The following is a 22566-nucleotide window of genomic DNA, read 5'->3' as shown; positions in this document are numbered from 1 at the left end:
CTCTATAATAAAAGTGTGAGAGATAAAAGGAAATGAGTACAATGTATATGAAAATAATACATAAATTTATTAATAAGTAAACAATAACAAAATGATATAACAATAACAAACTGATATAACAATAACAAACTCGTAATATAAAAACAACATTGATGCAAATAATGATTGATAAAGTGATTAAACTTATTCTAATATCTCCCTGTATACCACATTAAGAGTAAAAACACTTTCAGAGTGCTTGACTAATTTCCCTTGAGATAAAGTATTTACAACTTTAACTTTAACGTAACATGCTCTTTGAACTCAAGAGAAAGCAACAGCCGTAACTGGTTTGGCTCAGTGGATAGAGCGTCGCCCTGTGGACTGAAAGATTCCAGATTTGATTCCGGTCAAGGGCATGTACCTTGATTGCAGGCACATCCCCTGTAGGAGGTGTGCAGGAGGCAGCTGATTGATATTTCTCTCTCATCGATGTTCCTAACTATCTATCCCTATCCCTTCTTCTCTGTAAAAAAAAATCAATAAAATATTTTTTTAAAATACTTAAAAAAAAAAGAGAGAGAGAAAGCAACATATAACTGACCAATGCCAAAAATGGGTTCAGGTAGGAATATTCCTACTCTGTCTAGAGTTTGTCCTTGTGATTTATTAATAGTCATCACAAATGCTGGCATAACAGGAAAATATCTTCGAATTAATTTAAATGGGTGGCCAGTGTCAGATGGGGACAAATCAATTCTTGGAATCAGAACAATCTCTCCCTCTGCAGATCCTGTTAATATTTCAGCTTTGATAATGTTAGGTTGCAATCTTTTGATAATAAATCTGGTACCATTACAAAGACCCCATTTACTATTAAGATTTCTCAATAGCATGATGATTGCACCCACTTTCAATTTTAATTTATGACACAGCATTCCAGAAGGAGTAATACTATTAAGAAATTTGATGGGAAAATTTTCCTTTTCAGCATCATCTGTTGAGTCAATGGAATGAATCATCACTCAAATAGGCGTGAAAATCTCCATCAAGTATATCCAAAATTTCTTCATTTAATTTTTGAACGTGCTCATTTTTTGAACAAAGAATTGCATGTTTATATATATTTTAATATTATCTATAGATATACTATTTCCAAAGGTGGCTTTAATAATAGATCCATTAAAAATCATTTCATGGGGAATTTCAATAATATCCATTCCTAAATGAAAACTGCTATCAAGTTTGCCATCTCCAAGTTTTACTAACCATTCACTATAAGCAGAATCCTGTGATCTCATATTTGTTTTAAGAGACAACTGTCTGAAACATCCCCAAACACTACAGTACTTTAAAACTTATTTGTACTATGGCCAATCGTATAGCATGGCAACACAAAAATCCCCTCTGAAAAGAACTTTCCCACCAAATGCAACATTCAAATTAGTGCCAGCGAGAGCTTTATATGTATGGCACATGTGCGAGTCAAAGTTTATTTTTATATTTCCAGTGCGTCATATGTACCGGTTGGTCGGACGGATGGACAAATGTCGGTCATTTAGCCTTTTATCTATACAGATTATGAGTCATGATTTTAACTTTTAAAAAAATTATCCTTTAATACCTCCAAAGCACTATGAGTAAGAATCTGAAGGTTTATGTGGCTTCTATTTGGTTTCTAGGACAAAGTTCTTTCCTTTACCCACCACTCACTTCTCTCCTTTTACTCTTGAATGTTAATTTCAACATAATTTTTGTAACACCTCTTGAAAAGGATCCCACCAAGTTTTTGATAGTCCACATGATAAAACTTACAGAATAATACAGCATGAGACTTTCATTCTCTCACTAAGTTCTTCATATAACTGTAATTCCTCAGCCTCTAAAGAATGAAAAAGGAAAATAAAAGTGCCTTCTCTCATTCCAAGGCCTTTCTCAGTCAGGCAACCACAAAAAGAAAGAATGAGCCTACAATTCATGTCATGTAATCTCTATCAGGCATAATTCAAATCAAATCCCATCATGCAAAGTCTGGGATAATTAAAATGTATAAGAGAACAGTGGTGACCTGGGGGAGAACTTATGAAACCTTGTCTCCTGCTTTTGCTGACTATTCGTTATGCTAGACTCCAAGTCCCTATCGGGGACTTGGTCAGGCGGCTGTGGGTGCTAACCCACGCCACCTGGATCCGTGATCTGGGACCTGGGCAGGCGGCTGCGGGTGCTAACCCATGCCGCCTGCCATGGTCCGTGATCCATGATCGTGGACCTGGGCAGCCTGCTGCAGGCATTAACCCACGCTGCCTGCCCTGGTCCATGATCCCTGATAGGGGCTTTGAGTAAGCTGCTGCTGGCGGGAGCTGACTCGAAGTCCTTATCCCGGACCTGGTCAGGTGGCTGCCGGCGTTAACCCACGCTGCCTGCCCTGGTCCGTGATCTGTGATTGTGGACCTGGGCAGGCGGCTGCGGGCGTTAACCCACGCTGCCTGCCCTGGTCCGTGATCTGTGATTGTGGACCTGGGCAGGCGGCTGCGGGCGTTAACCCACGCTGCCTGCCCTGGTCCGTGATCTGTGATTGTGGACCTGGGCAGGCGGCTGCGGGCGTTAACCCACGCTGCCTGCCCTGGTCCGTGATCTGTGATTGTGGACCTGGGCAGCCGGCTGCGGGCGTTAACCCACGCCGCCTGCCCTGGTCCATGATCCCTGATAGGGGCTTTGAGTCAGCTGCCACTGGCGATGGCTGACTCGAAGCCCTTATCCGGGACCTGGTCAGGCGGCTGTGGGCGCTAACCCACGCTGCCTGCCCTCGTCCGAGATCAGTGATGGCGGACCTGGGCAGGCAGCTACGGGCGCTAACCCATGCCGCCTTCCCTGGTCCGTGATCCCTGATCGTGGACCTGGGCAGGCGGATGCAGGCCTTAACCCACACCGCCTGCCCTGGTCCATGATCGGTGATGGCGGACCTGGGCAGCCGGCTGCGGGCGTTAACCCACGCCGCCTTCCCAGCTCTGAGATCAGTGATCGCGGACCTGGGCAGCCGGCTGCGGGCCTTAACCCACGCCGCCTGCCCTGGTCCGCGATCGGTGATGGACCTGGGCAGGCAGCTGTCCTGGTCTGTGATCTGTGATCGTGGACCTGGGCAGCCGGCTGCGGGCCTTAACCCACGCCGCCTGCCCTGGTCCGCGATCGGTGATGGCGGACCTGGTCAGGCGGCTGCGGGCCTTAACCCACGCCAACTGCCCTGATCCGCGATAGGTGATGGCGGACCTGGTCAGGTGGCTGCCGGCGCTAACCGCCTGCCCCAGTCCACCATCATGGCTTGGATCTCACTGGCATGGGTGCTGCCCTTTCCCCCGCCATCTTTGCTGGTTTAACGTGTATATTTGCTCCTGATTGGCTGGTGGGCGTGGCTGGTGGGCGTGGCTTATGGGTGTAGCGAAGGTGCGGTCAATTTGCATATTACTGTTTTATTAGATAGGATGGTATCACCGTTTAAATAACCTAAGCTTAGGCATTATATGAATAGGGCATATGTATGTAGAAATACCAAATCAACACATGTGACTAATGCAAGAATTAATTATCTAATTATTAATTTTGTCATTTACCTAAATAAGTAGTGAAGGACCAAGGTGGAGCCTGGCTTACAGCTGGTGATGGCAACTGCGGTGGTGCAAGCCTCTCCCAGGGACACGCCCCCTGCAGGCCCCAGCAGGGCGGCAGGCGCAGTGGGGCCAGGATGAGCCGGAGCGGGGCGCCCAGCCCAGGGTCAGGCTCCTCCCCCGCAGCCTGCCACTTCGCGCTCTACTTTGTGCTGCGCGGGATCAACGTGGACAGCGGACAGTGGGCCTGACCGAGGAGCTGGCCGGTATCTTATCAGAACCGAAATTCAGGACAATGTCTTTGCCTGCTGTATTTCTAGTCCACGCAGATGGTTTCTTAGAAGCAGTTGCTCCCCATGAAGCTGAGGCTGCTGGGTCTTTGCTTCTGGTCACCCTTCTCAATAAAAGCTCATAGGGATTGGACTGAAAAAGGCCTTCAAGGTCATATTTCCTCCAAACAGTAACCGAGCTCAGACACCATCTGCAGCACTTCACATGTGTATGGCAGCATATGCTTCCATGGCGTCTGCTTCTGATTTCCCTCATACGCATTATTCTGCGAGCTCCTTGAACGTTATCACACAGCTGTATGTAACCCACGAATGCCACAAGGTCAGGCCAATACTCACCGGCAGCACTGCAAGAAATAACCGCGTCAAGGGATTCCAAGCACTCCGTAAGTGCTAGGCTAAGCTCCTGAAGTGAATTAATTGACCTATTGTTGAAATAAACACTAGATTGGTTATTAAATACTAGAGGCCCAGCCTGCAGAATCGGGCCGAATCTGGCTCTCTGACATCCCCAAGGGGTCCCAGATTGCGTGAGGGTGCAGGCCAGGCCGAGGGACCCCACCGGTGCACTATCAGGGCCAGGAAGGGATGAAGGAGGTTGTGGCCAGAGAGGGACCTCGGGAGGGCTCCAGGGCATGTCTGACCCCAGCAGCAAGCTAACCTACCAGGCAGAGAGTCTGCCCCCTACTGGTCAGTGCACGTCATAGCGAGCAGTTGAGCGGCCTTAGCATATCATTAGCATGTTACGCTTTGATTGGCTGAATGGACGACTGGACAACCACACACTTAGCATATTAGGCTTTTATTATATAGGACTAGGGTCCCTCGGCCTGGCCTGTGGGGATCAGTGGACCTCTGAGCCGCCGCAACCCGGCCTTACTGGCCAGCTCGTCGGGCTCCTGGACATTATTTCTCTAGAGCCCGGCAATAAAGAATCAATAAGGAAAAAGATTTGCCATTTCCAGGCTGTTCTATTGTATCTTATTCCCACTAATGGAAACTGGTACGCCATGGGCGATTGGAGCCTGGGGGCCGGGGGGAGGGACCAAGAGGTTGGCCATTCCTGCCCACTCACCGGCCCCGCCCCTGCCTCCACCGCAGGTCGCCCTCTGTGTGTGGGGTGACCAGTGTGGGGGGTTGGGGGGGGAACTGGGGGAGGGGTGCCACCCACGTCCCCCGCCACCCACCCCCGGTTCCCCTTTCACCATCAGGTTATCAGAGCCTGACGGCTGGGGGAAGGTACCAAGAGGTAGTCAGTGCACCTCATAGGGACTGGTCCAGCGGTGGTTCTGGTTGTTCTGCCATTAGGGTCAATTTGCATATTACCCTTTGATTATATAGGATGATGAAGGGAGGTCAAGGGGAGCTGGGTTTTAGTTTAACATGTACTTTCTAACAGAGCTGCCCCACAACAGAAGGGGTGCCCGACAAAGGAACCAGCACCGAGAAATGGGCGACCCTGAGGGCTCCTCTCACCGAGTTGTCTCCGTGAATCACCTAGAACTCAGTCTGCCTACTCCTACTCCTCCCCAGCGTGAGCCCTACTGTGTGTCCTCGTCTTCAAAGGGGGACGCTGCTGGGCTACAGGCTGCAACTTGACCCTGTGCACAGCCAAGAGCAGTGCCTCTGCCCTAAAGCAGCCTAGCATTTGCTTTCCATTACTATGCTTTACACTCTACTGCTTCTCAAAGAAACTGTTGTTGAAGTCCTTCAAGAAATAATGATCTTTGGCTGGGAAATCCATACCCTTGGGAAATCCGTATACTTTGAAGAATGTATTAGATGGGAGTATTGGCGGGGGGGGGGGGGGGGGGGGAAAGGAGGCGCAACAATGGGAGCCTTCCTGTTCCTGTCCCCACACAAACACCCCGAAAACGTAGAGTGAAAGTCCTAGCATATTGCTAGAACCCAGGCGGCTGGTGAGGTTTGCATGAAGCAACAGTGACATCTAGTGGTTACATAAGTTAGTCACACCCATGCTCAGGTTCAGTGAGAAAAAAAAATTTAAACCCAACCCTTTTCCCATCCCTTTGTACCTCTTACCTACCCATACCTGATGGGAAGTTGATGGGAAATAGAAAAACCAGTAAAACAGTGAATCGTTAAAATGAATCATGCACATATACCTGAACGATGCCTTTATATAACCGTTGATGCGCAGCCAGGGTTTCTTTCCCAAATGCGGATCTGCTGAGCTATTGATAGGGTATATTGCATAAGTCAAACCATTTACATCATCCACAATGCCTCGTTTTTATTTAAAAGGGTGAGAACCTTAAGACATCTGTGAAACAAGCTTTCCTCCACTGATATTTATGGTTTGTTTTTTTCTCAGAGTTGTCCCACTGTTTAATAATCATGGCCCTTGTGCTCCAAGACTAACTTAAAAGGGGAAAGACCCAGCGTGGGTTTCAGTATTTGGGGATCTAGTGGCCAGACGGTGTCCACCACACCATGGAAGTCCAGCAGCTGGTTCAGGCCAACCCCGACTCAGCGAGGAGAGATCTTCTAAGTGTCCGGAGTAAGTTTCCAGTTGCCTCCCAGTTCTGCCTCATTCATACTCAGGTTTTTAACTGGGGGCGGCGGGCCACACAAAGGCAGGTGGAGGCACAGGCTTCTAGAAGGGCCACCACTAAGAAGGTTAGGGTGTAAGGGCTGGAGCCACACTCCATGAGTTCAATTCCACACTCTGCCGCTTTCAACGTCTATGGCCTTAAGAAAGTTACGCATCCCTCGAAGCCTGGTTCCTCACCTGTAACATAAGAAGGAACAATAGTACCACAACTAGGGTGGTTATGAGAACTAAACGAGGTCGGTGTAAGGCCCCTAGCACAGTGCCTGGCAAACAGGAAGCCCTCAGTAAATAACGATGATTACCTTGTGTTTATCTTCTTTCATTATCCCATAGACCTGCAGTTCTCAAACCTTTGGGTCTTAGGACCCCTTTACATAAATTTTTTTAAATCATAAGGACCCTAATGAGCCGAAGCTGATATGTTATATCTTTTGATAGTTACTGTTTTATAAATCAAAAATATTTGAATTTTTTTCTAAATGACAATAAGTCCATGAAAGGAAATAACATTTTATGAAAAATAACTCCGCTTTCCAAAACAAAGATATTTGGTAACAGAGAGTGGCACTGTCTTCCACTTTCGCAAACCACTTCCAGGCCTGGCTGTGACGGAGACGGCTGGTTTCTCTCGCCTGCTCTGCACTCACCTGTTCCACTACCGCACATCAGGTAGCCTCTGAGAAACGCCTTGTGCACTCAGGAGAGTGGAAATGGCAAATCAGGTCTTAACGCTCTTACCAAAATAGTTTTGACCTCATGGTCTCATGAAAGGACCCCCAGGCATCCACAGGGGTCCCCATTTCAAGGTGGCAGCTCGGCCCACAGCACTAGCCAGATCTTCTGGTGTCAGAATCAGTGTGGCAGTCAGCTCACTGTCAGCCTCTGGGAGGCTGTCCACAGACCACAGGCCAATGGAACTGGACATAAAATACAGCTGCTGGTGAAAGGAGGCAGGAAAACCCTGCATCCCAAGCTTACACAGAACCTCTGGGGCAGAAACTCCGGCCTGGACCACACAGGCCAGCCCCTCCTTCTCTGCTGCATGGGCCGGAGCTCAGTTGTGGCCACCATCATTCCTGGAGTCCACCCATTTCTCGGCGTCGATAGTAGACAATTGTTTTTCGTTGTTTTTCTTGTTTTCCTTTTTTATTTGTTTTGGAAGAGAGCCAATTCAAGGGAGATAAAAGGTTCACTTGATAGAATTCCTTTTCTGAAATTGTCTTTTTAAAATCTGAAAATCCAATGGTTGTGTGTGATGTAGTCATTATTTGTTATTTTTATACTAGAGGCCCGATGCACGAAGTTTCGTGCAATAGACTTTTCCTTCACCTGGCTGCCGGCACCAGTTATCCGCCAGCAGCAGTTTTCCTCTGGCCACCCGCCGATCAGAGCGCCTCCCGCCAGCACGATCAGCCACCCCGAGAGGAACTCCAATCGGGAGGCGCTCGGATCGGGCGGGTGGCCAGAGGAAAACTGCTGCTGGCGGAAAACTGGTGCCAGCAGCCACGCAATCGGCCACCCCGAGTTCCGCCACCAGCGTCTTCCGCAGTGCCGGCCTAAGCAGCGCCGGCCGTTTAAGCCGGCGGGAGGAGCGGGGGTTGGGGACTCACGAGTTCCCGCCCCCCGCTCCTACCGCCAGCCAATCGGCCACCCTGAGTCCCGCCCCCCACGCCTCCAGCCGGCCCAATCGTGGGCGTAGCGGAGTGATGGTAATTTGCATATTACCATTTTATTAGGTATGACTAGAGGCCCGATGCACGAAATCATGCATGGGGGGGTTGGGGGGGTCCCTCAGCCTGGCCTGTGCCCCCTTGCAATCTGGGACCCCTCGCTCCTAACTGCCCGCCTGCTTGCTCCTTACTGCTTGGCTCGCCACTCCTTAGCACTGCCACAGAGGCAGGAGAGGCTCCCGTCACCGCCACTGTGCTCGCCAGCCGTGAGCCCGGCTTCCGGCTGAGCTGCACTCCCGCTGTGGGAGCGCACTGACCACCAGGGGACAGCTCCTCCATTGAGCGTCTGCCCCCTGGTGGTCAGTGTGCGTCATAGCAACTGGTCGTTTTGGTTGTTCTGCCATAACGGTCGCTGGGCTTTTAGTAGCTATATAGCTCATTAAAGGTTGGATGGTAGTTGTTTCCTGGCAAGCTTTTATACAAATGTTGTTGCAGATTGAGACTCTCTTAAACTTGTTTCATTTATTCTTTACTTTAGTGACCATTTAAGCTACTTAAGTGTAATCTGCCAATGACATCACAGTTACTATGTCCCTCCATGACACTCACACCCATGCACGAGGCAAACTCAAGCGATGGTCCACTCCCTGTCTGAGGGGTTCCACAAATGGCCTCTGAGAGTTTTCAAAACGAGGCCAGAATTGGCTGCCTGGGACAGACTACATTGGGTGCAGAGCGATGTTCTCCTCACCATGGGCATCGACCACACAGGCTATCTCCTTCCATCCCACAAGTTCTAGAAACCTGAGAAGTTACTGTGTCTGTCCAAACCCGAAGTGGCTGGCACCAAAACCTGGATCCAGAGGCTGCAGTGGGAGGGACTTGGGAGGAAATGCTCACTTATTGGAAATGAGCACCTAGCAATGATTCGCTTAGCACAGGAGTGCTGTGAAAACGCAAGCAGTATGACGTGTAGGTTGCTGGCTGTGGCAATCATAACATAGAAACTTATTTTTATTAATATAAACAGGATGCCGAGTGAAAATTTCCCCACTCTTAAGTGAAGCTCATGCTAATCTCTAGACCTCTGTGTGTATGTGTGTCTCTATTTTACCTAGACTATCCTAGCCCCATTTCCATACCAATACCGCTGTCTCTATCTATACATATGGGTCCCAGTAACTTTGTACTGACTGTTCCCTCTGCTTGGAATATCTTTCCCCCAAAGACCTGTGTGAGGAGCCGAGGCACCATAGTGGTCCTGACTTGGGCTCTGTGCTCTCTACCCGGCTCCCTGTGACTCCCTCTCAGTTCCTATGTCAGTGGTACACACTATGCACGTGGGGCGGGAAGGAAGCTGAGCCCAGCAGGCATGGCTCAGTGGTTGAGCATCAACCTATGAACCAGGAAGTCGAGGTTTGATTTCCAATTGGGGCACATGCCCAGGTTGCAGACTCAATCCCCAGTGGGAGGCGTGCAGGAGGCAGCTGATCACTGATTCGCTCTCATCACTGATGTTTCTATTTCTCTCCCTCTCTCTCTTCCTCCCTAAAATAAAATTTTTAAAAATGTTTAAAGAAAACAAACTTGATTTATAAAAAACAAATATCTTAGCGAGAAAAGAATAAAAAGGTAATTTCCTTAACCTGATAAGATACCTACCAGAAATCTCAGCGAACATCTTAGTGAATGGTTCCTTTAAGAGTCAGGAGCTGAGGGGTCAGTGCCGACATGTACTCATAAGGAACTGGTGGACATTGATATTGGGTCTCAAAAGAACTGTTGGTCCTGAAAGAAACTCACTACAGACTGATTCATTTGCCCGTCAGCATAACTATTATTGCTCGTCGCACATTCAATTCTTATAAGTATATCTCTAGTGACACATGATTTCGCTCATCTAGGGGAAATGACGAACAACATGGACTGATGAACAAGAACAGAACCAGAAACAAGGAGGCACCGATCCGACTATCGGGCCTCAGAGGGAGGATAGGGGAGGGTGGGGGGAAAAGGGAGAGATCAACCAAAGGTCTTGTGTGCATGCATAAGAGCCTAACCAATGGTTAAGTTCAACAGGGGGTTGGGGCATCCATGGGGAGGGGTGTGGGATCGGAATGGGGGGATGAGGACAAATATGTGACACCTTAATCAATAAAGAAATTTAAAAAAAATAAAAAATAAAAAATAAAAAGTACACTAAAATACAAAAAAAAAAAAAAAGAGTCAGGGGTGAGATAGGAATGCCTAGTATCACTGCTTCGATCAACACTGCAGGTCTAGGACAAAAGAAAGAAACGTGCTCCCCTCCCAGAGGCATAGAGAAGCAGGCATGCTCGCTCACTGCTTGCCTAAGTCCCACCTTTAAGGATGGCAATGTGGCAATGTATGTAAGTCTTAAAAAGACGCATACTCTCTGACCCTGCAATCCTACGTCTGTGAGCACGCCCTAGAAAATACCTGAGGATGTAGCGTTAGGATGCTACAGTGCTCTCCACAATCAGACCTGTGTGACAGCAGGTGCTGGTTCTGTGAATTCCGGCATGGACACAGGATGGAATACTAGTCACTGAAAATGATGCTGCACAAGAGCAATTCCTGGAAGGACCGCCTAAACTAATGTGCTCACTATACCTTTAATAGACACTAGTGTGGACACACACACACACACACACACACATCATCGGAAATACCCACACTAGAACGTGGATGATTCCTTGTGCTGTTTCCCTAATTCTTTTAGAGCGGGTGTCACTTTTCTAACTAGGAAGCACATGTATTTACAACGCTGCCTCCCGTGGGGGGTGAGGGCAGCCGCTGTGTGCTCCATCACGGCTCTCTATCCATCCAGAATCCACAGACCAGAAAGCTAAGTTGCATTCTTATTGTTCTATTAAAACAAAGAAAAAAATCTAAAGGTTAATTTTATACACGCACACACACTCTCCAGTGATCTCTTTGCTTACTCATATTGAGGAACCCTCTATTCTGCCAGGGTCTCAGCAGGCCACGGCCACCATGCAACCCACTGATTAGACTGGGGGGATGGAGCTTACTGGGCTGTTTCCCTGGTTCACGTGACCAACGTGGGGGACCTCACAGCAGTGTTCTGTGCACTCGCAGACAGAAAACAGCACCCCGGCTACAACAATGAACATCTTTATGCACATATCTTTGTAATCCACACAGTCTTTAGAACAGCGAGAGAGAGAAAAAGGGAATAGAATATTCCAAACCGTTACTGCCCATAGGTCGACATTACAAACGAGGTTTGTTTGGATCGTCTGGGAGGACAGGTGTGGAGGGCCAGGAGGAGTGGCTCCCGGTGCGCGTGCCGGCGGGTGCAGGCATCTCTGAGGATGAAGGAGCCTCTGCCTGGTGAGTGCTTTTGGTGCTCGCATGGGTGTCCAATACCTCGGGAAGCAAACGAGTCCATCGTGGTCTTTGTCCATGCTGTGCGGTCGAGGCTACTGCAGATTATATTCTAAAGTAGGCAAGGCTTAGAAGCTCACCAATTCATAACTGAAAGTGAGTACACGGTACAATGCATGCACAGTATCGGAACAGAGAATGCTTCCACAGGAAATCTGTTAGTTTTTTAAATCCTGACAAGGTCATTTTTTTATTTTTTTTTTTACCTCAAAAGACTATTACGCTTTCAGTTATTCATTCAACAAATACTCCTCCCACACAATGTGCTCTCTCATCCATCCCTTTCTCAGACCAGCCCTGGGCAACGGGCGTGTGCTGGGAACAGAGACAACTGGGCCACAGCAACGCGAGATGCTCAGGGCTGCAGCCAGGGGCCTCCACACCATCACCGCCTTCCTGGGCCCCCACCGCAGGGTGCTGGGAGCTGACTCACAGAGGAAAGAACAATGCTGTGCTGTCAGACATCCCTCAAGGGGAACACGGCGGCTCTGACTCCTTGGGGGCGGGGAGGAGGAAAGAATCTGAGGTGGAATCATTCTTTTCTGTAAAGTTTAACAGGTGGAAGGAAATCGTGTCATTTGCTTCACTTTGGGAAACACAGTGGGTCTCCGTTCCCGGGGGGGTTGCAAAGTCAGCCCAACTCTCCACCTATTCCCCCCTGCCCCCTCCCCCACCCAAGACACAGGCGGTAGGCTTGGCGGCTTTTTAAGAAGCTACCTGCTAACTTCAGGCGGCACAGAATTCAAGCAAAACTGCAGTATCTTATCAGTCATGTTTTCCATCTTCCGTTCATCTGGGCGTCAAAATACCGCAAAAGGGATAAAGTGGCTTTTTCTCACTATATGTATCATTCTTTGTGTTTCCTGTTCAAAAAAGCCCACACCACCACATTTTCTATTTTATTATAAAAATGTGTACCTCTCCTAGGAAAAGCCTTGTCTAAAACTACAGCTTTGGTTTCAGAATTAGCGACCCAACTAGCTCAGGTAATAGTGGCTGCATCAGCACTATGCCTGCCAGCACAGCCACGGTCTTCCGAGACGAGGATAAGATGCCGAGTCTATTCTTCTCGTGATGCTGGGAGAAGGGGACCGAGGAGTGAGCCTTCGGTTTAGCCAAATGACAGCTGCACGTGGCATGTTTTAAAATGCACTATCTGTTCGGGTAAAAAGGGTCGAGCTGGTTTTGTGAAACCACCGCAGGGCTGTAACGACCTGGAGGAGGGCCCCTGGGGTCAGGAGGGAGCGCAGTATCTGGCTTCCCAGTCGTGGCGTGTAGAACCTCTGTGGCCAGTGCAGCTGCGTGGAAAGAGCATGAAACCCGCCCGCTGCACTGGGGGAAACGTGGCCAAGTCTCGCTGAAGAGGGGCAGTATTGACCTGGAGTACCTGAAGGGCCACTTCACCTCTCTGTGGCTGCGTTCCCATCTGCATGGTGGCAATAGCAGGTCTGTCTCTGACCCGCCGGGACCGGGGAGGAGGGGTGAGAGAGCGCTGGAAAGCACTGGGCCTTCTCCAGAGAAAGGCAGTGTTCGAGGAACAAAGTATTCCAAGTGTTCCAATCAAAAGCAGCACAAAATTCAAGTAACAGAGTGGCAGGTGCTACGTGCTGGCTTTTGAGCAGAGCCTCACTGCGAGAGCTGGTAGGTGAGCAAGCTGTAGAGCGGAGGACGCGGGACAAGCTGCCGGGACAGCCCACCATGTCACCCCACCACGGAGGACCACATCGCTCCTTAAGAGGAGAAAATGGGCCTTGGGGAAAGCTTAGGGGAATTAGCAAGCTGTTGTGAGCAGCGGCCGAGTGCCTATCCCATTCGTGTTCTCTGCGTAAGATCTTCAAGTTAACTACCGACCTCAATTTCAACAGATGCAAGTGTCCTTCATTTTGCAGCTAGAAATACTAGTAGAAAGGGAGGGAAAGGCTATCTGGAGTTCTCTCCTGCTCTTTAGCATAAGAATCAAAAACAACTGGAGACTGGCTGAAAGCAACGACAGAAGGAAAACTCGCACATACAAACATGTCCTCCCCCCCCCCCCCCCCCAAGTAGGTCATGAAGAGGGAAATCGGGAAGTTTTTTTGCTACTAAGAAATTTACTTCCTTTTTACAGTTTCTGTTCTAGCAAGCTAGTGGGGCATGCGTGAGTGTTAATAACACCCAAGGGCCCCTGAAGGCCCCCGGAACAGGAAGAAGGAAGAGGGACTCACAGTCTAGGTACACAGTCTTTTCGGAAACAGCTGACAATTAAAAATTGGGAAGACTTCACATTTCAAAACCACCGTATTTATTTCGCCACCAAGAATCCACGGTACCGGTCATCAGTGGATGGACAGACACCCCTCATCTAGCTCCCATCGTGGAACTCCCAGTTCTGGTGTTCACAGACGCGCCCACCTCCGAGCCCATGGATCCGTTTTCACGGGGCAGCTGCCGTTCTGCCGGCGCCGCTGAGCTGGAACCCCCGCTCCACCAGGAAAAGGGGGATCTCGGCGCGGAGCTCCCGGGAGTCACCGCTTCTTGGAGCTGCCGTTCGCCCCGGCGGCTCTGCCGAAGCCCCGGCTCATGTGAGGAAAGTGCACGGCCGGGGTCCTCTCCGTGGGGCCGTACAGCCCCAGGTTCCGGGCGGCCGCCGACTTGCGCAGCGGCTTGACGCTGGGGAAGGGGCTGAAGAGGGGGGTCCTGGGGCGGCCGCCGGGGGCAGGTTTGCCGGTGGCTCGGTCCTCTCCAGGCGCCCCGGGCAGCTCCGGGAGGTGCGGCGGGCAGGGCGGGCGCCGCCGGGGCTCAGGGTCGGCAGCGGCTTCCCTGGGGTTCAGTTCCAGGGCCTCTAACTTCACCTGGACCGTGGACACGTCGGTGTCTCCGAAGGCCGGCTCCGGAGACTGGCCCTCGACGGTCCTCCCGGCGCGGCCTTCCGCGCCGCCGCCTCCGGGGGACGGGGACGGGGACGCCCCGGCGGCGGCCCCCGGGCGCACGGCCCCGCGGCCCTCGCTCGGCTCCTCGATCAGCCCCACGGTGTCCCCGCAGCCCGGCTGGCTCCGGGGCCTCGGCAGCGCCTTTTTGTGGACTCGGATGTGAGTTCGCCACGGAGAGTTGAGCTTCGTCCTGAGGTCTTCGTAGGGGGCCGGGGATGCTTTGCCCCCGGTGTGGCCGGGGATGTGAATGACAGCGTTCCTGGCCGCGCGGTTGGACATTTTCATCCTCTTTCCTAAAAGAAGGTGGTTTATCACTGGGGAGTTGTTCACCTGAGACGGGAGGAGGCTGGTCACGGGCCCTTTGTCTGAAAGAAACATCGGAAGCGGGTGAGAGACGCGCCCTCCAGGCCCCGGGTCCGCAGACTGTCCCCGCCCTTCCCACGCGTCTCCCAGGCCTGGGAGTCATGTGACTGCAGGCGCAGAAACTGAATTCCAGCCGAGGAGGGGCGCCATTCCCTCCTCTCTAAAGAGGAGGAGCGAAGGGACGGAGGTCTTAGGAAGGAACAGAGACTGACCCCTCCTGACTAGGTAGAGGCCTAATGATTTGGGGGTGGGGGGAGCTTTTGTCTCTGAGAGGCAACCTCAGAGGTCTTCTATCCAGAAAATGTTGAAGATTTTTTAAAGCATAGTAAGTCCAACACTATGAGCACATGGATTATCAGCAGTTGGCTTCTGAGAGGCAGGCAAAGGACACACTGCGTATGATTAATGTGGGAGAGAGCAGGATGAGAGGAAAACAACTTTCCCCCCAATTTCTCCATGAAAACAGAAGCTATCAGGTCTGAAATACCTCAACTTCTTGCCCTCTGTAACCCAGGAGGCTGGTACACCAACCAACTTCCTTCCTTCAAGTCTCAGAAACTACGGTCTTTGGCTTCTAGCTCAAGTTCATTTTCCACCGGTGCTGCTAATCCTGTCCTACACCACCTCCTCTAAAACCTTCCACTCCACGTGTGAGCCCCACCCAGCAGCACTGGCACCAACAGCTTGTTGAAAATGCATAACCTGAGCCCCACCCAAACCTACCGAAACACCCTCTTCCTTTTAACAGATCCCCAGGTGGTCCCTATGCACAGGGTTTGAGGAGCAATGCTCTAGAACAATCTCTCCCTAAAATGAGCCAAATAAACCATGATCCAGAGTAAGGGTTGGCAAATTTTTACTGTACAGGGCCAGATTATAAATATTTTAGTCAGGGTAGTGTAAAATCAGTCATAGACAGTATGTAAACAATGGTCATGCCTGTATTCCAGTAAAACTTTATTTACACAAACAGGCCGCAAGCAGAGTTTGCCCTGCAGACCATAGTTTGCTGACCCCTGACTAGAGAACGAGGCGCTGGGCTGAGTCGGCACACAATGGTGATGGTTCACTATATCACCCGACGATTTACACAGAACAGTTGAAAAAGGACTATACAAAGAATTAGAACAAATGGATCCCAGCCCTGTCTGGACCACTCACTATCGCTATATAATCTCTGACGACTGAGAAGTCCTCATGAGTCACCACTTCCTCATCTTCTAAAAGGATATGAGAATATCTGTTCCTTGCCTTCCTCATAGACTCGCCTCAAGGACAAAATGAGGATGTGCATGTACCAATGCTTTGAAAACTGCAGAGCTGCAGTTGTTCATTTCTTCTGTGATTGATGTATGATACAGGATAAAGTACGAATCTTCAAGAAGTCGCCTACTGTAGGGAGTGGCTATAGGGTCAAGCCTCGGACTGACCTGTGGCAGGGCCACAAACAAGCCCCAGCTTGGAGGGCAGAGCCCTCCTAGCACAATTAAGCTTAATTTCATAGTCCTCCCTAGATCTTTCCTGGGTAGCTAATGGGCTGTGGGAGGTGCAGCAAGTGCTGCCAAAACAAGGTGAAACTCACAAGAACATTGTAAACATGTTGACCACTTCCCTTGTTTTGCTTTGTGTGCTCTGACTATAAAATAAAGTTTCTGCTTGCAGGCTGGGTCTCTCTGTGTCAGAGATCCACCTAGCCCCAGCTATATTCTCTTTGTCTGTCTTCTTTAATCCTTCGCCGCCCCTCCTGAGGCTCACCGAACCTGGCCGTGCTAGGTGCGGCACAGCCTACCCTTCCTGAGAAGTAGAAGGTAAATTCAGTTTTTGGGCAAGATCAGTCACATGCTCCCAAGCCTCTTAAAAACATGTCAAATTTATACTTTGGTACATTCTGGACAGGAATCATTTTCATTCAAATTTCACCGAGAACAAGGCAAACCAATTCCAAAATCAGCATATCTTAAACAACAAAGCAGATAATTGCTCCCTGGGATTTGGAATTAAAAGAAAAAGAAAAGAAGCCTGACAATCCTTGGAAAAGAGCATTTCCAACTGCATTACACCTGTGTTCTCAGCAGAGTCAGGACACAGTCACCCATGGACAAGGCGTAGGGACAGCCTTTTCCTTTTGCTCAGATTACATGACCCTTTATATCACCTCCTAAATGACCAATCGGTAGCTTGATTTATTCATGCACAGATCGCTAAGATCTATTTCCCAATGCCTGGAATTTCAGAGGCAACAGCTCCAATATGTCTCAAGTCCAAGGATTGCTTGGCTTTGCAACATTGTGATCATTTGTAAATCCCTCTCCAGAAGCACACATAGTGAAGATGTGTTCAATACCACCAGCTGCCCGGTCCTTGGGACCTAAAGAGAACCCATGGTCTTTGTCTTCTGTAGAGCCTGATAAAATAAAATTTAAAAAATGAGATGCTAAATGTGCCATCACCCGTGCCAGCTGAGTTTCTGGATGCTGAGCTACAGTGAGCAGCTACAGTGAGAGCAAAGCAATACGTGCTCTTCCTTCCCAGGCTGACACAGAGTGGAAATTGATTCGAAGAATCCCATTACCTGCTCTGATGTACACCTGGTGAACCTGCTGCTGCTGCTTCCTTTTAATCCGAGAATACTGCCGCTTTAGCGCGTTGATGTCCGTGGTCATGCGCTCCATCATCATGCTGTTGAAAGCGGCGTGGTATTCACTTCGACAGGAATTGATGGCTCCTGGACTCAGCTCCGCAATGTTATTAGATCTCAGACTCTGCTCTTCGTGGGGTTCTGTACTCACAGCAGCAGAAACAAGGAGAGGTGTCAGTGGAGAACAGGATGATGGGAAATTGATTCCACTGTAATCCAGAGTGGTATCACGACCTCCAGAAAATTCTAAACCACATAAAAAAAAATGTGCACTAGGATTTGTCTAGTGCTTGTTTTTTAACCTTTTGCACTTGGATGTCGAGTGTGACTCGACACGGTTAGCATCGGTAGCAGCTCGTATGTTGAATTGTATTGAATGTATCAATAATTTGAAATATAAAAAAATCCAAATAAATAGGTTTGTATGAAAAGAAACTCCAGTTTTTTTATTCTACTGCCGCGCTTTGTAAAATCTGGGGTATTTAAAAAATTAAATCCCGAGTAGAATAAAGGAATCAAGAAAAAAGCAAGCAAGTGCAAAGGGTTAATCAGTCCTGAAAATACTTCTGCACTTCCTTATTAGCCTAATTGTGGGTCTGAAATGAGCTGTGTGGGTTCATAGTTTTATGTTATTACCACTTTGTTTATTATCCTATCTAATAAAAGAGTAATATGCAAATTGACCATCACTCCAACACACAAGATGGCTGCCCCCATGTGGTCAAAGATGGCTGCCCCCATGTGGACACAAAATGGCCACCACAAGATGGCCAGCAGGGGAGGGCAGTTGGGAGGGACCAGGCCTGCAAGGGAGGGCAGTTGGGGGCGATCAAGCCTGCAGTGAAGGGCAGTTGGGGGGGAGCAGGCCAGCAGAGGAGGGAAATTGGGGGTGACCAGGCCTGCAGGGGAGGGCAGTTAGAGGCAATCAGGCTGGCAGGGGAGCAGTTAGGCATCAATCAGGTTGGCAGGGGAATGGTTAGGGGGTGATCAGGCTGGCAGGCAGAAGCGGTTAGGGGCAATCAGGAAGGCAGGCAGGTGAGCAGTTGGGAGCCAACAGTCCTGGATTGTGAGAGGGATGTCTGACTTCCCGTTTAGGCCCGATCCCGGTAGGATCGGGTCTAAACGGGAAGTCGGACATCCCTTGAGGGGTCCCAGATTGGAGAGGGTGCAGGCTGGGCTGAGGGACACACACCCCCATGCATGAATTTCGTGCACCAGGCCTCTAGTACAGACATAAGATCAATTTTTCCAGATAAAAATCACTGTTATTTTCGAAAATGCCCTTAGAAAAATATAATTCCAGATGTCAAGTCATTGTACAGATGTCCACATAAATGAGTGAGGATTTATAAGGGATTGATAGTTTGTAGCGTTTAATCAGTCATTAAAGGTGAGATTTTAGCCCTGGCTGGTACGGCTCAGTTGGTTGGTGCGTCATCCCATACACTGAAAGGTTGTGGGTTCGACTCCTGATCAGGACACATACCCAGACTGTGGGTTTGATCCCTGTTTGGGGCACTTGTGAGAGGCCACTAACCGATGCTTCTCTCTCACATCAATGTTTCTCTACCTTTTCCCCTCTCTCTAAAATCAATCAAACATATCCATGGGTAAGGATTTTTTTAAGTGAGTTTTTAACTTAAAAATACATTCTATGAAATTATCAAGACTTCGAATCACTCGACCACTAGAAATGCGTGTTTTTATTTGTTTAACAATCATGTCCTGACCATACACTATGTGTGTTATGTCCGATGTGGTTTCTGCTCCCGGGGCACCTACACCCAGCAGGGCTGTCCCTTAAATAAAACTGAGATTACATCAAGAGAGAGAAACAAGCACTGTGCGAAAGCACGCTTCCAGACTGCATGGCCGAGGGGGGCAGACCCGGCTCCTCAGCACAATATGCAAAGCTGGCCGGGGGACCAGCTGAAAGAGAACCCTCAATGGGGATCCCGACTACCCTAACAGCCACTGAAAGTGTTAGAGGGCTAAACGTCTGGCAAGTTTACTTCCTTTTTTCCCTGAAGACACTTGTTCGAGGAAAAGGAAATTAAAAGGGGACCTGCACACCTGAACTGAAGTAAAACCAACAAACAGAGGAATGATAAAAGAGGAGACCATGATCAGGTCATCCTGGGCACAGACCTGCACAGAAAGAAAAACGGGGGGCAGGGGGGAAGGGAGGGAACACAGACCCAGACTTCAGAAATGCAGATTCAAAAATGTTAGAATTAAAATCCACATTGATCCCATGGCTAGAAACCAAAAGCTGAAATCCGGGCAACAAGAGGGAGGGTGGAAGGCATTACGAAATCAATGGGGCTCTTGTTGGGATCACAGTTTTAAAAGCCTTTTAAAAAGATGAGAGGAAAATGCATACCAAAGTCATTACACACAAAAAAGCATGAACCCAAACCATGAAACAGGTCAAAAGTCAAAACCAGCTAAGGCTTAGGGAAAATACTCAAAACTAGCACTACGACGAAGAAAAAGACAGCAATGATGAGATGATGAAGAGGAGGAGGAAAACGAAGAAAAACAAGATAAAGATGAAGAAGAAGAAAATTCTAAGCAAGGAGAATGAAAATGAGAAGATAGCCCCATGACTTTGAGAAGGTTCAAGGTAAAGTTAGCAGATAACAAAGAGAATGCAAGGGTGTCTGACATCGATCTTGTCACTGTGCCCTTTTAGCAAGGAGAATGGTCTTCAAACTAGAAGATGTAGAATGAATATCCTCAAGGAAGAGCTGCCACTCAGAATGGGAAAGAACCGAGTGAGAGCACCATGAACTGCTTCAAAAGAGTTCATTATCAAGAATGTCTAGACCACAGGAAGCTTATTCTGCACAAGAAAAAAAAAAACAAATTAGATGGCATTCCGTTCAGAGCACCGCATTTTAAAAGGGGCTCTGCCACACTGCAGGACATTTAGCAGCGAATTTTTAAAATACCATTAAAAGTTCTGAAAATCGTATCTTATGAGAAATGCTTAAAGAAATTCTGAACTTGGGCCATGGAGAAAACTTTTGGGGACATGATGGCTGTCCTCAAAAAAAACCGAACAGCCATCCAGTCAAAGAAGGAGTGGACTCATTCTGTTTTGTTCCAAAGAGATGAACTATTCATAGACCTGGTAGACAGAGATTATCTCTCTGCACCTAGAAACCATGGGCTCAGTGGAGGAACCCAGAAGAATGCCTTATGAGATAATGAGTTTCTTATCTCTCAAATTGAAGGAGAGGCCACCATAATGTTTTAGATTCAGAAGGTACTTCTCTATGGAAGAGGAGCCAGTCTAGAAAGAATTCAATTAGACTCAAACACAAGGTAGCGAGCAACTATTACATTCCAGGCTCTATGCTAAGGAACTGAGCATACAAAGTTGAATCAGACAAGTACGGGGCAAAGTCACCATAAAAAAAGAAGAAATATATATTATGCATGCAACCCATAACACAGAGAAATCCTACTAAATGATAAAAGAACACAGAAGATACTTGTTTATATATATATATATATATATATATATATATATATATATATATATATATATATTTTATTTTTATTTTTTTTAATTTCAGGGAGGTTCCTTCAGGGAGGGAGAGAGAGAGCATTGATAGGCTGCTTCCTGCATGCCCCACACTGGGGATCGAACCAGCAAAACTGGGCATATGTCCTGACCAGGAATTGAACCTTGACCTCCTGGTTCATAGGTCGACACTCAACCACTGAGCCACAACAGCTGGTCCAGAGAAGATACTTTTAATAAAGACCTTCAATAGGGGTAACCAGTTCAGGAAATAAATAGGCATTTATAGGACACAGTAACAGTACCCCTGCTATAGTGAACTAACACATTGTGATAATCTAAATAGAGAGCCACCTTTTTTACCTTTAATTTGTTTTTGGTACTTCTGCAGTTCAGGTGCCAGGAGCCCACTGAAAGGTCCAAGACACCCCACTGCATTAGCAATAGCATCTTCATCATCTGGGTCATTCTCTTCATCACTGTCTCTGATCTTACCATGTCGTCTTGGAAAACATAACAGAAAAAAAAATATTTAAAGAAAACAGTGGCATTTTTAAAAAATATAAGTAACACAGTCACATGGTTTAAATGACATATATAATTTATATATATGAAAAGTCTCTTATCCCTATCCAACTTCTGCCCAGCTGTTCCACCTAATCCCTACAGGTGATACAGGGACTAACTTCTTAGTCTTTAGTTTCTTTATGCATGGATAAGCAGATATGACTCTACTAGAGGCCCGGTGCACGAAATTTGTGCACGGGGGGGGGGGGGGGGCCCTTGCCCGGCCTGCACCCTCTTGCAATCCGAGACCTTTCGGGGGATGTCTGATTGCCGGTTTAGGCACGACCTGCAGGGATTCCTGCCGGATCGGGTCTAAACCGGCAGGCAGACATCCCTCTCGCAATCCGGGACCACTGGCTCCTAACTGCTCGCCTGCCTGTCTGATCACCCCTATCTGCTCACCTACCTGCCTGATTGCCCCTAACCACTCTGCCTGCCTGCCTCATCGCCCCTAACCACTCGCCTGCCTGTCTTATCGCCCCTAACTGCCTCTGCCTGCTTGCCTGCCTCATCGCCCCTGGGGGGTGGGGCCAGCCGGGGCGAGGGGCCATGGTCCTTCTGGTCTCTGGTCGTTCCACCGTTTTGATTGCTGGGCTTTTATTATATAGGATAGTCTTATTTTTCTCCTCTTTTTTACATAAATATTACCATACTATATACACTTTTCTGCACCTTGCTTTCATTCACTTAAGAAACCTCTCCATATTCGTACAAAGAGCTTCCTCATCGTTTTTTACAGCTGCACTGTATTGTATGCATGTAGTGCACGTTAGGGTTTCAATATTATGCCATTATGAACAATGCTGCAATAAGTAACCTTATATATCCTGTGTTTTGCATGTGTATAAATATATTTGTGGGATAATTCATTGAGGTAGAATTTCTGGGTCAAAATCCATTATGAATTTTGGACAATACTGCCAAACTAACTGCCACGAATCCTGTAGTAAGCAACCTCTCACCTGCAATGTGCCTGTGTCCCCACGGCCTTATCAAGAGCATGCACATC

The 22566-nt window shown here is 48.4% G+C and overlaps 1 protein-coding gene across 5 annotated transcripts in view; it reads right to left on the bottom strand.

Moving 5' to 3' along the window:
• Positions 1-22566, bottom strand: part of TBC1D30 (TBC1 domain family member 30) — a 142995-nt gene that overhangs the window by 46590 nt on the left and 73839 nt on the right. For 2 of the 5 annotated variants that reach the window (XM_079774862.1, XM_079774864.1), the window contains 4 exons: positions 21354-21493; positions 17393-17599; positions 17165-17224; positions 13813-14822 (listed from right to left, as the gene is read on the bottom strand). In XM_079774862.1, coding sequence (XP_079630988.1) covers positions 14053-14822; positions 17165-17224; positions 17393-17599; positions 21354-21493 — 1177 coding nt within the window. In that variant the 3' untranslated portion in view covers positions 13813-14052. Of the gene's footprint in view, positions 1-13812; positions 14823-17164; positions 17225-17392; positions 17600-21353; positions 21494-22566 lie in introns of those variants that run through there. The other 3 variants (XM_079774863.1, XM_079774865.1, XR_013813699.1) reach the window with 2 other exon arrangements.

Source organism: Cnephaeus nilssonii (genome assembly GCF_951640355.1).
Source record: "Cnephaeus nilssonii genome assembly, chromosome: 6".
NCBI classification, from domain to species: Eukaryota; Metazoa; Chordata; class Mammalia; order Chiroptera; family Vespertilionidae; genus Cnephaeus; species Cnephaeus nilssonii.
The sequence above is the reverse complement of the archived record's forward strand: the minus strand, read 5'-3'. Positions and strand labels throughout refer to the sequence as shown.